Raw genomic sequence first — 14,322 nt, forward strand, 5'->3', positions numbered from 1 at the left:
GTGAGATGACAAGTTCAAGAGCTCAAAGAATGCAACTTCTGAATTAGAGACTGCTGACATACAGTGAACAAGTCCTGCCATGGGTTGGCGATTCCCTCTCCTTCTTCATCTGGGTTCCAAAACTTGCCTTTTCCTACTGCTGTTCTTTCTCACAGCCCATGTACTCCTTTGTGCCTTCAAGGGACTGTCAGCTTTGGTCGTAACAAGAAACAGCAAGTGGTGCTTATGTGCTGAAAGAGATAGTTGGGTCCATCAGGGACTGTGGAAATACAGGTGTTGCTGGTGCTGGTAGAAAAAAAGGACTGAGCTTGAAAATGGGAGGAGGGTTGTGAGGAGGCTAAGAGGACTGGGAAAGTGTTGTGTAGGATTGGGATGGCTGCTTCTTCACCTGTGTACCTCAGCCTTCACACAACATGGTGTCAAGGGAGGGAAAGCCAGCTCTTCCGCCACTGAGAGTGGCCACGTTCTGGTGCTGGCCACTGTAGGACAGAAGGGAGAGCTCATCTCGGGTGGGGTTTCCTGACAGGGCAAGGCCAAGGTGGCAATGAGTTGTCCTTTTCTTCCTCAGTTCCTTTTGGGGAACTCAGCAATAGCAGCAGACCTCTTCTCAAATCAAAATTCATGGATCAGCCACAATGTCCTGTAGCTTTGTCCTAAGTTAATACTCATCTGGCTGAGAAAATCCCACGGTCAGGTCCTTCTCACATCTGCTTTTGGATAACGGCAGCAAAGAAAACCAGGTATTTGCTAAAAATATAACCAGTTATTGCTCATTTTTCCAAGAGGTGGCTGGCTGGATTGACCGTACAGAGTGGAGGCCTCTTAGATTCACCAGGGTGTTTTCTACCTCTGATTGATGCAGAAAACTAATAGACTTTAAATGAACAGCCTTGAAAATGCAGTGCTGAGAGGGAGGGTACAAAGCGAAAGGAGCATCACCTCACCTACCTTCAGAAAGGCTGCTGTGTGAAGGCAGATGTCAGGAGGAAGCGGTGTTCGGGACACAGCTCTGGCACCCTCAGCATGTACCCAGAGGTCCTGTGGGTCTTTCCAGAAACAGTTGTATGTGGCTGTGGATCATGGTGATGACTGGCAATGCTCATGTCAAATATCTTGCCAAAACACTTCACCAGGGGGGCAAAAAGCTCAGATGTGGCTTTCTCCATCTTATTTAATATAAATGCCTCCTGCACAGTCAGTTGCAATTTAGATCACATTTGATTTTCCCATTCCCAGATGACTTTCCTTTCTCTTCTCCTTGACTGTCCTAAAGCCAGGAGTAAACCTTCTCTGTTGATCAAAATCCTGCTCTTGCCTTTAGCTTTGGTATGAATTAGGGTTTAATATTGACCTGTTACAGATACCAGCAAATCTTTCTTACTCTGCTATGTTTTGTACAAGTAACTAGCTCCAAGTAGGTCATTCCCAGCTCCATTCTGAAACATGGCGTCAGTACAGCATCACTCAGAAACTGGAAGTTTTATTTTGTTATTTTTTAGTAAGGATGTTAGATTGTGCCTATAATCAATGTGGACAATGCCTCCTTCCAGATTCCTATACTACGGTTCACAGAACTTGTTTTACAGGATACTCTACAAAATATATTTGATGTGTCTAGATATTTTTGGCATTAGTAAGAAAGAATTAATCAATTCCATTTTAGCTTTTACACTTTTAATATGCAACACAAAAATGTACAAAAATACTTTCAAAAGAAAACTATCTGAAACTGTATTATTTGTAGAGTGTCCATGTATGCCTCTGCATACAGAATAATTACAGCTCAGTATATGTGCCTTTGTATATGCCTTCCTCTCCAAGCCAGAAAGCAAGCTTCCTGAGAAATAATTAAGGTTAATAGCCTGCAATTCCAGCACAGGGATAAAAATACCAGGAAATTACTTGGTAAGTTTTCCCCTAACTGTTGTCAAGTACATTGACATTTTTTCTTACTATACACGCTGCTGCTCTCTCCACTACCTTGGGAAACGTACAATCTTGAGTTCAGTTCACGTTTGGCCCCTGACGAGAAAGGAAGATGCTTTCAAACTGTGCACTGATGAATGGTTAGGGGGGTGCTTGCGTCAGCCATTGACCTCTCTGCCTGTTCTGCCTCCTTTGTATAGCTAATGGAGGCGCTCTTTTACTTAAACAGGGGTAGTTTTAACAGGATCTTATTGTGTTTGGAAATTGTAATGTCTGTAAACCTAACTGGTAAGATGAGGGAACATGGTGTTCAGTTCATCAGTGACTGTCTATAATTCTACTTCAGTAAAACTTACAGGAGTAGAAGCTTTATCAAGTTTTATAAAAAGTAGAATCCTCCTGCAGGGAAGGATCACTATGCCAAACTTGGAGTTTGTTCAATAAAAGGACATGTAAGGATTATAGCCCTTTAAATTTGAACACAACCTTAGGTACGCAAGCACACCACTGACAAACAGCCCTTGTTCACGATAGCCTCTAATACTTGCTCACCATCATAACAGCATCTCAGATATTTGATTTCTCATGTTCCCTTAACCTCAGTGCACTCCCAATTTATTTATTAGATTACTCCATTCTGAGTGCTTCAATCGCTATACCAAAGAAAAGCATAATCTTGTTCACTAATCTAAGTGAAATTGAATCAATTTTCCTTTCCTCACCACCATATGTGGATGTTTCTCACAGGACCCCTTCCCCCCAGCTTTTATTAAATCTTCAAAAAGAATCAGGTTGAAGCTACTACATAGACCTGCAGATCTGAAATGAAAAGCATTAATGTTTTATAATGCTCCTCTCCTTGCCTTCCAGAAAGGAACAAAACACTCGCATCTTGTCACGAAAAGAAATGTTGTATCGGGGCTTTTTATCAGTTTGTGTGGGTAAAGCCATGACACTTAAGACCACCTCCCTTTCAACAAAATGCCGTGAAATCATTCATGAATAATGCATGAATTCAAGCCAATAAAATCTTTATGCCATGCCAGTCTCCTATTTGCAGGAAATAAAATTAGAGCACAATGTGCAGTAAACTATAACCAGAGGAGTCCCGCTGTCATGCAGACATAATCACAGGCATAATGTGGGAGAGAACTGAGCACAGTATGTGTGTGTGCAGTTCCAGAAGGTTCACAAGAACCTCTGCAGCAGAAGGGTCTGACAGCACAGTGCATTCCTGGTGGCGAGGAACAGGCAGAGCTACTGCAGGCAGCATATGGAAAAAAGCAGAAACTGCCCATCTGGAAGCAGGGAGCAGCACAGGTCAGGGGATGCGGTGATAATGTAATTATAATCACTGCTTTCTCTCTCTTTTAGGGAGTTTATACTGAAGTCTAAAATGAACTGTGAAACACTTACGGTGCAATACAGCTACAAAACAATGAATGATACAGGTTTTGCATTTTGCTTTTTAAATAAACGGAGTGCACAAGATCAAATTTTATGCCAGCTGCACTTCAATTACATTTACTTTGTCTAGTAGTAGCGACAAGCCAGACACCTTTCTCTAAATGTATTTGTTTTACAAGTTTATTTGTAGTCTATAACTATTGTTCAAATTCATAATCAAAAGAAAAGTAAACATTACCGTTCTTGTAGAGTAAAAAGTCAGGTCATCACATGCCAAGTTCAGCTTCCCCTGATTTTGCATCAAGACTGTGAAGACCTGGTCTACTGCCCTAGTCCTGGTCTTTATGTGCATTAGCGGCAAATTTCCCCTTTGTGTGGAGCTTCCAAATTAGGTCAGTAAAGTCATCCAGTGGCAACACATGACCAAGCACATCCTAGCAGGTAACTGATACAGTGCTCTTCAGTTCTTAGCTATCTATCCCCATAGACTTTAGGTAGGTAATTTGAACCAACTAGTAAATTCATTGAGATTTTCTACAGAAAATTCTGTGGCCATGAGAGACAGTATTACCTCGACAAGTTTTGCAGTGCAAGGAAATGGTTATTTATCTTGCTCATGATCTTTATTTCATTATTATTTTGTGGAAATTACTAAAATGTCCTTTCTACAAAGGAGGTGTGACTGGCTGCTGCTATTGCAGGCCATACTACAAATGTCTTCCACTCCCCTATAGACAGAAGCAAAAACAAACACAAAAACACACCTGTTTGTTCCATAACTACATTTGTAGATAGTTTAGCAACAATCTCATCTAACAGCAAGCAGGGAGAAAAATTGAATTACTTAATCAAGCCATGCTAGAGATGGAATCAAGAGGTTAAACCTTTGTCATCCAGTGCTTCCCACTGGCAGGCAGGTGTTAGCCATCTCCAGGAAAGCAGGGCTCCACTACACATAACAGTTACTTGGGAAGACAAATGCCATCACTCCCAATGCCCGCCTCCCCTTCCTTCTTCCCCCAGCTTTGTATGCTGAGCACAACATCACATGGTATACAATATCCCTTCGGTGAGCTGGGGTCAGCTGTCCCAGCTGTGTCTCCTCCCAACTTTTTTGTGCATTCCCATCCCTCTGACAGGACAGTGTGAGGAGCAGAAGAGGCCTTGACTGCTTAGCAACAACCAAAAACATCAGTGTTTTACCAACACTATTTTCATCCCAAATCCAAAACACAGCACCATATCAGCTGCTAGTAAGAAAGCCAACTCCATCCCAGATGAAACCATGAAAACCTTACACTGTCATTCTCTTTTTAGAGGAGCTTTGGGGGAGAAACCAAACCAATTTTACTATGTTACTTACTCTATTACTCCATTTGCTCTATTACTTACTCTAGGGTTCGTCTGAGTAGAGCAATGGCAGTGAGAACAGGATTGATAGATGTAGTTTACTTCTCAGACTTCAGAGGAAATCAAACTACTTGAATGCAAAAGTATCCTCATAAAAGCTGGAAGTGCATACAGACAGAGCCTGCTACAATAAGCTGTGGATTTTAAAGCCTGGGGAAAAAAAGGTCTAAATACAGGCTTTTACATTTCACATAGTAATTTCTTCACCAAACCCAAGACAAGGTGTTCAATATACCATATCTGTAAGTGAAGACTCAGCGTAAGACACTTAGTAACATTATGGATTTTCCTTTGTTATAAATGTTATATACCAATATATTTATGATTTGCTCACACATTAAGGTAAGACCATCACGAAGCATTTAGAGATTGTACCATGGTTCTATTACACGCTTTGTAAAAGCAGGCATTTACCATACAATCACATCCTAATCTGCCATCTTCTGCTGCAAGGCAAGAGGTTTAGGTACCTAGAACTACAACAGTTACAAATGCAGAAGGAATGATCTACCTTAGTTCTACCGCTGCTGCGAGAGCCATTACGTGAGAACTGCTTTCTGACTTGCTTTCTGTTTCAGCACTGCAGCAATCAGCTTTGTCAATGGCACACCGCTCTGGGGCTTCCCGCCTGCCTAACAACGGATCAAATGAAACGCTGGTAAGGAACAACTGAAATCTGCTTTAGTATAATTGTCTAAAATTGTAGCATGGATCAAATTTTTGTTTTTAAACTGATGGATACAGTCTTTCAGTGGAGAATAAAGCACTTCAGAAGAATTAATTAGAAGTCTAGCAGTTAAGTAAGTAGCAGCTATTTACCTGCATCTGAAATTAAGCCATACCACAGCAAAGTTCTGACTTGCCCAAATAACCATTCTGAATGAGTAACAAAGCAAGAATAGAGCTCAGCTCTGCTTTCTTGGTTCTGTCATTTAACCAATTCCTCCCATGAAAGCTCCTGCTACAAAAAGTAGCAGCTACAGTGCAAGTGAGCTTGCAAGAAGCAAAGTTGTGTTTCCTTACAAGAGCTCACAAGCGATCAACGCAGGGGCCCGAAATAAAGGGATGTTGGTGGCTGACCAGCTCAGTAGTTTAGTTTATATGGTCTGGAACTGCAGCACTTCACCTAGGGTGCTGTATGAGACCTTCCAGCTGTGTGGGCTTTGTCTGAGCCAGGCTGCTTTGGACAACACTAACAAACTGCCCACTTAGGCACCTTCACCTAGCATAACTTAACATCGCGATCCTGCCTGCCCTCAGTGATACACTTCGGTGTATCCACAAAGGACGAACTTAGCATCTTTCTTCCCCCCACTTAAATGCACTTATTCCTGAAAAGCAGAATAAAATATGGTTTCTCATCAGAATAAAATCAACAGAAAGGTGCGCTTCTGTCACTTGGAAATAGTGACAGTTTTATAATTGCATGTTGATGCTAAGAAGGCTTAACTGTAGGAAGTCATTTTATTGTTGAAATAAACGACTTATTTACAAGGATAGTTACTTTACAGTTTTACAAAGCAGACGTAATTCTTCTCAGAACAAAGTATCAAAACAGTGACAGATTTAGCACTGTCTAAATGCAGTTTATTCCAAAAAGAAATCTACAGCAATCATTAGACTAAATCATACCAATCACATAATAAAATGCTGTCCCTTGCAACTACAACGGTATAAAAAGACTTTTTATCAGTCATGACCTAGTGGATCAAGCATCTGCTATACTTCTTTCTTCTTGAGTATTAGTGGACCTACATTATCTCCTGTTAATTCATTGTGCTTGTTGTGGGAGCCATCACAGACAGGGAACTGGAAGAAAACACACATGAGGAATTAGTATAACCCTGTACAGCAATTGCATGGTGATTTTTATACTTCTTCCTATGCAAGAGCACTTTGCTAATGTTGCTAGTTCCTCCTACTATGTCCCATTTCAACATCAAACACCCTGTCTCCTATCAGACAGGGACACGTTACTACGAGGGAAAAAAAAAAAAAAGCACTGCTAACACGTAACTAAGTTTGTGAGGTCCTAAAATAGCTCTTCTTGGACACAAAGTCAGGAACAAAGTCTTTTCCGTGAAAGAACAGCAAGCAAAGCAGCCATAGCAGCCACAAAAAGTTTAAGGTTTATTGTGGAACTAGTAAAAATGCTCTTAATAGATTTAACCATTTGCAACCAGAAAGTACAGTTTTAAGGAAAACTGAAATATTTTGCTGAAGTGATTAGTCTGAAGGGAGAATAGTTGAGAGGGTTTCTTAGGTCCAGGGCATATTTTTTTTGTTAAAACAGGAATGCACTTAGTCCAAAGAGGACAAAGCCAGACTGCAATCAGAGCACTCAAAAGTGAGGGTGGATAAAAGATACTCATGTACATCTAGTTGATTTGGGGGATACAGACTATCCAAACTAGTCATCTACTGGCTGCTCTGGACCAGATGGGATATGCTCTCCCTCACCAACACAGGTCCAGCCTTACTTTCATTCTAATATGAACAACTTTCTAAGCATTGTTTTTGCAAAATAGAATAGCTACCTTCTAATTAGTTGCAGTGTATTTCCAAATATCAAACAAGGCTTGCTCAGTTTTAATCTACTCACAGGTAGTCACTCTGTTTCTAGGAAAACTCTACTGTGTTTCTTACAAGTTTATACAGTTTCTTTCTGCATGTAGATAGATTTACAGTAGAGCAAAATAAGAACTGTGCCATTCTCAAAACAACAGGAACATGTTCCGCCTCCAGAGAAAAGTAACAGGTCAACATACAGCAATTCACCACCAAAGCACAGATAAAAATATGCAAGTTTCAATCTCTAATCCTACAGTAGCACAAATTATCTTACCGTCTTAGAACGCCAACACCTGCAGTAAGCTTTAGTGAGGCACAGATCTTCAATGTTTATTTCATTCACCACTTTTGGATTTTCCTTCTGGATCTTGAGGTTAATCAAGCTATCCTTTTGCTGTTTCTTCTTGGGGAGGAACGGACGAACAGCGAGGTAACCAAGCAAGGCCAGCACGCCCAGGAAAGGCAATAACCGCAGCCATTCTGAAACTAAAGACAGGTGGAATTTAGATTGGTTCTTGGCACCACTTCAGTATGGTGCAGCATCAGCTACTCTCAAACAACTTAGGCTTATGGTAGGGAATGGGGTTGCTCAGTCAGCAAGGGTCTGAGGGCAAACAAGACTGTGTGGGTAAGTCTTAAGGAGAAAGAAGACCCAGATTAAAACCTGGATTTTACTGTAGCCGAAGTAAAAATTTGACTCCTAGAATTTCATCTGAAGTTTAATTTTAATACTCTAGAAGATGACTCAATGGAAGAGAATAAATCCAAAACAAATAAAAGACATACTGAAATAAGGAACCCTAAAATTGCAGGGGTTCTGCTCACGCAAGGTAAGCCAGCACTGCGTACTAGCAAACTGGTCCTAAGTATATTCAGTAACCAGTACCTCAACATTTTGTAGATGAAGAACAATTCAGTAAGTTTTATAATTCAATTTTTAATTGTTTATTTCAATTTTTTAGCTTCTTGACGTTTTCCTCATTTTATTTGTTCCTAGGCTTTTTAGAAAATTTTGGTAGAAATTATACAGATTACTAGATAAGCACTAGCAAAACCTTCATGAATTGTTTGGTTTTATTTTTCAGAGCTCTGTTTGCTGAGGGATCTGCAACCAGTTTCTACAATACACAGAGACAGAAAGAGTCCTGAGATTAGGTAAATCAAGACACAGAAAATTGCTTTTTACCAAGCTGAGGAACTTCTTTCAGGTACAGGTAGGAGATTCAAATATCCTCTCCAGACTTAGCTGCCTTATAAATTTTCTAGACATACTGGGGAGAGAAAGACTTACTGGACTTTTTAAGGAATTCATCAGCCCCTGGCATAAGATCTATATATAGTGAAGGTGGGACCCCCTTTTCCAGCAAAACATGTTGTGACAGTACACTACTGTAATTTAAGTACCATGGTGCAACAGAGTGCATTTTTCTAAATTTCTGGAGAATACATTAAATCTAAACGCTCATACAGAAATGGAAGAGAGTTTAAAAATATTTGAAAGTGAGAAACAAAGAAGTGTAATGAGCTGGAGCACAAATAGTTGCACAGGCGCTTTGTAAGACAAGACACTAATCAGGTCCCTCTTTTAAATGATTTAGGATCAAAACATAGCAAAATTTGGTTCTACAGTTTGTTTTTTGAGATCAAGATGTACAAGAAAGGAAACGCAATAGAGCAGGCTAAGGATGCTAGGTAGGTTGTAGCTCTCAGGAATTATATTATTCTCTAGAGCTTGATTTTATTTGTAATAATAGAGCACATGTTCATGCTAATACTTCTCCAGTTAAAACACTGACTTTTCTTAATAATTTGAATTTTCTGAAAGTACACCGTGTAATGAAAATATTTTGTGGGACTAATTTTATGTTCTTTGAGCTTTCAATAGCCTTTGAAGTGAAAGCCACACTTACTGCATTTCTCTGGGAATGAACCACAACTGTATAAATGCCAAACACACTGCAAGAACTTTCAGTAGTCTTTCCACACCTGCACTCGCAGCAGTCCCTACACACAATAATTGAAAAAATTTGCTAAGAGTCACTCAATATGCTAATCTGTTGCTCTTTTCTCAGTTCCCCCAACAAGCTGTAAACTGTAAATAATAATAATTAACAGAGATACTTAAAGGTTTTCAGTAACACAAAATACTGAGTTTCCTGAACAGCAGTACCTGTTTGTCTTTTCTATCCTTACTGTTCCAGAACACCCCATCAATAGGAATCCAAATGCACTTTCTCACCTTACGTGAAGGGCTGACTTATAACATACTTTAGAAGAGAAGACAAATATTTGGTCACTGAAAAAAATTTCCAAATTGAGTATCTAACCTGACTGTTGGCAAAGAAATGCATGTCCACAAAGCTAGTCAGAACTCCAAGACAGAACAGACATTCCAACAGGTGCACCATAACCAGAAGGACACCTATCAACTCTGTGATGAATACAACTGGGCTAAGATTGACACATAAAAAGGAAATGTCTTGCATCAGAATTAAAACTCATTAAAAGAGATCAGCAACTAAACAGCAAGTGGCATCTCAGTACAGCTAGAAACTCCCTGATAAGACAAAAAAAAAAAAAATTGCAACAGTAGTCATGCCTATGGGAGACTCATGACCAGTTGGGTTCATCCAAATGAAACAGGAACATAGTAGCTGTAATCTCTGAAAGGAAATCTGAAACAAACATGAGTAGGAAGTACAAATATATTATTTATCAATGTTATTATTTATTATTTGTATCATGCTAACTGCTGAGTTTTGTCCTCACTAGCCAATGATTTCTTTGAAAGCCCTCAATTATATGAATGTGTACACTAATCATAAACTAACTTGTTATTGCTAAAAGACTGCCAGAAGCTCATACTTTTAGATTGGAAAATCAACATGACCATGCTTCTAGGGCATGACAGACAAGTTATTGCCACAAAGTAAAAAAGTCACAGATCTTTGGACTGGGTAGGCAGGGACAGTAGAAAAGCTTTACCCAAACTAATGCAATGATATCTTCCTACAACTGTAAGCTGCTCTGTGTCCTTGAAGCTGTTCATACCTTTCTGAAGCAGATGTAAGGCAATTCACAAGACTGTTTATTTTCACAGCTGATAACTCAGAATTCAGCAATTATATTGATTCTGGAGATTCTTTAGCAGTTCTGCTGCACGGGAAGATGCAGTCTTTGGAGCCAGAAATGGACAGTAGAGTATCGAAGAGGTTAGTCTTCAAACTTGACTTGCATTAGACAGAGATCAATCCCAAAGATAAGTCCTGGAAAGTATCAGGAACATTTCTGAAACAGGAATGACCAAGAAGCTGAGGCAAGGGACCATAGGCCCCAGCTACATTTTCGAGAAAAGGTTGTCTTAACTTTTAATCCAACAGTAACAAGTCCAAAAAAATAAGAAACACGTACACTGTGAACAGAAAGGGGCTGGCCAGCCACTGGGATTCACATCAAAGCAAGTGGTCCCTGCTTGTCTTTCACCAACTACTCCTTTGATATCTTTCACTTTGATTTATGTTTTAGCTAACTTCTGTGGAAATGAGCCTATGCAAACCCAAAAGCAGCTTCTTACAGTAACAGCTCAACTGCAAGCCAAAATTTTAACAAGTATTAACTACCAGACAAAATGAAGATAGGAACTGTGATTGTATATTCTCTAAACTAATGAAATTCTTCCTGCAAATTCAAATTACTTATTCAATTACTTGTCTTCAGAACTAATAAGCAGTTCTATCCTAACTGTTTTCTGTTTTTCGCTTGTGTCTCTTAAGGGTGTTCTCACTGCTACACAAACTAAACACAAAGGACTCCACACACCACTTTAATATATCTACTAGTTTATTCAGCAGGTATGAAGGTAGAGACATGACAGTCCTTTTAGTGACATAGCACGCTTCAAATAAATTAAAAGCCGAAACTACGGGAAGGTTAGCAAACCATTCTGCAAATGACAAAATCATTGTTTAAATGAGTTCTGAAGACTCTGTTATCATGGCATCACCCTTCTTTTCCTCAGCACTGTAAAAGATGATCCACAAAACTGTCCTCTTCCGGCCTGGCAGCTTGTTACATTAGAGTCCCTCTTACCATGTAGGCCAAGTGTAAGACAGCCCACACAGGACTGTGTCAAGTTTATGGCAAGAAGACTAGCACCTAGATTCTTACATAAACCTTGAAATTCTGACCACATGCTATCTTAAGGTGAACTTCTACGCCATTTTAATGAGAGGTACCAGAATAAACAGCAACGCAAGCATGAGACAACACTGTTCGTTTCAGCGAACTTGAGAAGGGAAGAGTAAAGGAGCTATGACAAGAAACTGAAAGAGGCTTCTGAGCAGCAGCAGCATGGCAATTTAGATATCCACTTTCAAACCCAAGGTCAAACATTCTTTCCTTCTTCCCTCACTGCTTTTACCTTTAGGAGTTCTGCACTGGATGTTAACAGTCTTCCTCTCTCCAAGCAAGCGGTCTGCCATTGGGATTTGGTGAGGTCATGACAGACAACAGGTGTCTCAAGACTTTAAATCAGCACACTATACAATATCCTATACAAAAGGATCCTCCCTATACTTTGGTCTGTTGTTTCTACAGCTGATGCACCACAGGAACTGAAGTTGCATCCGCCTCAAGCTAATGAAGGCTTACAAAAGCAGTAAAAGAGCTAGCAAGCAAAGGACTGCACTGTTCCAGACTTAGGTTTTGGTCTCCCTTTGTGGACATAGTCTATGCTAATGAATGTTTATAGTGCTGGTCCCTAAGCAGATGGTACCGAAGGAGAAATACTACTGTACTTTAAGTGTTTAAAGATAAATATTTTTTCTCACCTCCCAAAAAGAAGCAAAGAAAAATGCTTGAGGTGTTTGATATGTCATTTGCCAAAGAATATGCTCCTCTGTAATTTGTAGTAAACACAAAAGAGAATGTGAATCTCATCTTCTCTACTGTCTAATAGTCTTTCAGTAAAGGGAATTCAATAGATATGATCCTGTAAGTTGCTGCTGCAAAATAACTCCCAGAATTGGGAATCCCCTGCTCTTAGAGGCTTATGATTTTAGGACACATCAGACTAAGACCACAACAACAATATAGAAGAGGCAGCACTTGCTGAAGCAATCCAGTTTTCTCAGACAAAACTTTAGACTGACAGCAGCTCTGAGTTCAGATAAGGACAAGACTCTTCAATGAGCAATGAGGTTTCAATGACTTTCAATACCTTTTAAGCACTAAGAGAGGATCATTTTTTAATTTAGGTGCCTAGGATGTGGCGTCCTATGAATTCCTTCTGAAAAGCCTCACCACGTTGTATTTACCTTATGCCATAACTTGAAGTACCTTGAACAGTTTTTCTAATTTTTCCTCCATTTTCATTCTTATCCACCTTAAGAGGAAGATATGACAGCAGATATTAGTCTAGCCTAGCTGACTGTTGAAAAAAAGGGAAAAAGTGTCAAAACGTTGTCTCTATAGGTACGCATTTTTAACTATACCTCTGTTGCCCCTTTTTAGAGTACTTAGCACAAGACCAGTCAAAGAAATCACGAAGACCTAGAGGCAGTGCAATTTTTCAGGTACACTCATTAAATCCTACCGGGTCTCAAAGCAATTTCTGACTCTCCTCCTTCTTTTACCTTTGTTTAATATTTTTGGGACTGACATTTCACTGGTTGGTCTCTACTTAAGGTTTCAGTTGTTTGCTTCTTGCCCTCCCTCCAAATTCAAGCAAGTACCAGTCAATGGGGTAAATAACATGACAGCAAACCAGTTCTCCCCTATTGGTCACTCTAATAAAAAAAAAAAGTTCTGACCAGAAGTTTTCAGAATAAATTATATTACTACTACATAGTGTGAATAAATACAAAAACTGCACAAATAATCCTGTTACAGAAATGTACACTTGGACAAGTGAAGCAAGAAAAGATTAAACTCAAGCATTACTAAGCTTAAGAAATTTGAAGTGCAACTTGTGGTTAAAAGGGCAATGACTTAAATAGGAAACTGCCAAATGCTAGGAATATGAGAAGCTGCACTATTCTGTAACTTATTGTATCCCCTTCCTCCTGACTTTGTAGCAGCTGAATTTCTCTATTCAATAAATACCGAATCATAGAGTAGAAGTTGGCAGGGACGTCATGTAGTCCAACCCCCCTGCAGTGAGCAGGGAAATATAATTAACAGCATTTTCAGATGACAGAGTAGTTGCACGGAAAGAGGAACAGATCATTTAAAATGGGCTTCCTTATCATGGAAAAGATAGTGGGACTTTAAGTTTACAAACAGCATAAACCCTAGGAAAAAAGTACTCAAACCTGGTTTTAAATAAATTGTGCCTGTTCTAAATTAAATAATTTTCTAGCACTATTTAAGTCATACAGCTTAGCGCTGCAAAATAAGCATATAAGGTTGATTCTGCACTTTGAAGACAACTTCTATTTCCAGAGTTTCCGTTAGAGCATTCCTCTTATTATTGCCAAACTAATCTTGTCATTTAACACTACTTGAGGTTCTGCCTGTATCATCACAGCTGAGCCTACGCTCAGATAGTTCCCCTTTGCAAAGCACTGAAATGCATTGAATATTTAAAGAATTTGCAAGTATTTAGTTGTCTTTCTTGTTTGCTCTGTGATAGTGCTATGATTAATGAATAGGTATTTTCACATCCCCACCCAGAAAATTAAAAAAAAAATATTAAATTAAAAAAAAAAACAACTGATTTTGTGTATATAGTAGGCTCCAGAAACAGATTTTTTTTTTTTTTTTATGGGTACAGACGCTCTCTTTAAGCTTTTAAGCAAATGAAGACGCAGTGTTTTAGGCCTTCAGCTAAAATCCCTTTTCCTTATGTGCACGGCCTCCGACTTGCCGGTACTTGCACAGAGAGGAATTTTAAGTACACTGCAAACGAGCTGGGGCCGAGGAGCCCAGTACGTTTTACTCTATCGTCACATTTTACTCTGACTGTTATCACAGGGCATCTTAAGCGTCCTGTCGGATAATTTTCCTGCT

General features: G+C 39.5%; 1 protein-coding gene across 1 annotated transcript; it reads right to left on the reverse strand.

The window, feature by feature from the left end:
• Positions 1-6,193: 6,193 nt before the first annotated feature.
• Positions 6,194-11,795, reverse strand: CISD2 (CDGSH iron sulfur domain 2). Its single transcript, XM_009885529.1, has 3 exons — positions 11,735-11,795; positions 7,589-7,800; positions 6,194-6,552 (listed from the first exon to the last, which is right to left on the reverse strand). Exons 1-3 carry the CDS (start codon positions 11,793-11,795, stop codon positions 6,463-6,465), a joined length of 363 nt encoding a protein of 120 aa, XP_009883831.1. The 3' UTR covers positions 6,194-6,462.
• Between the last annotated feature and the right edge of the window lie 2,527 nt (positions 11,796-14,322).

Source organism: Charadrius vociferus, unplaced genomic scaffold (genome assembly GCF_000708025.1).
Source record: "Charadrius vociferus isolate BGI_N301 unplaced genomic scaffold, ASM70802v2 scaffold55, whole genome shotgun sequence".
NCBI lineage: Eukaryota > Metazoa > Chordata > Aves > Charadriiformes > Charadriidae > Charadrius > Charadrius vociferus.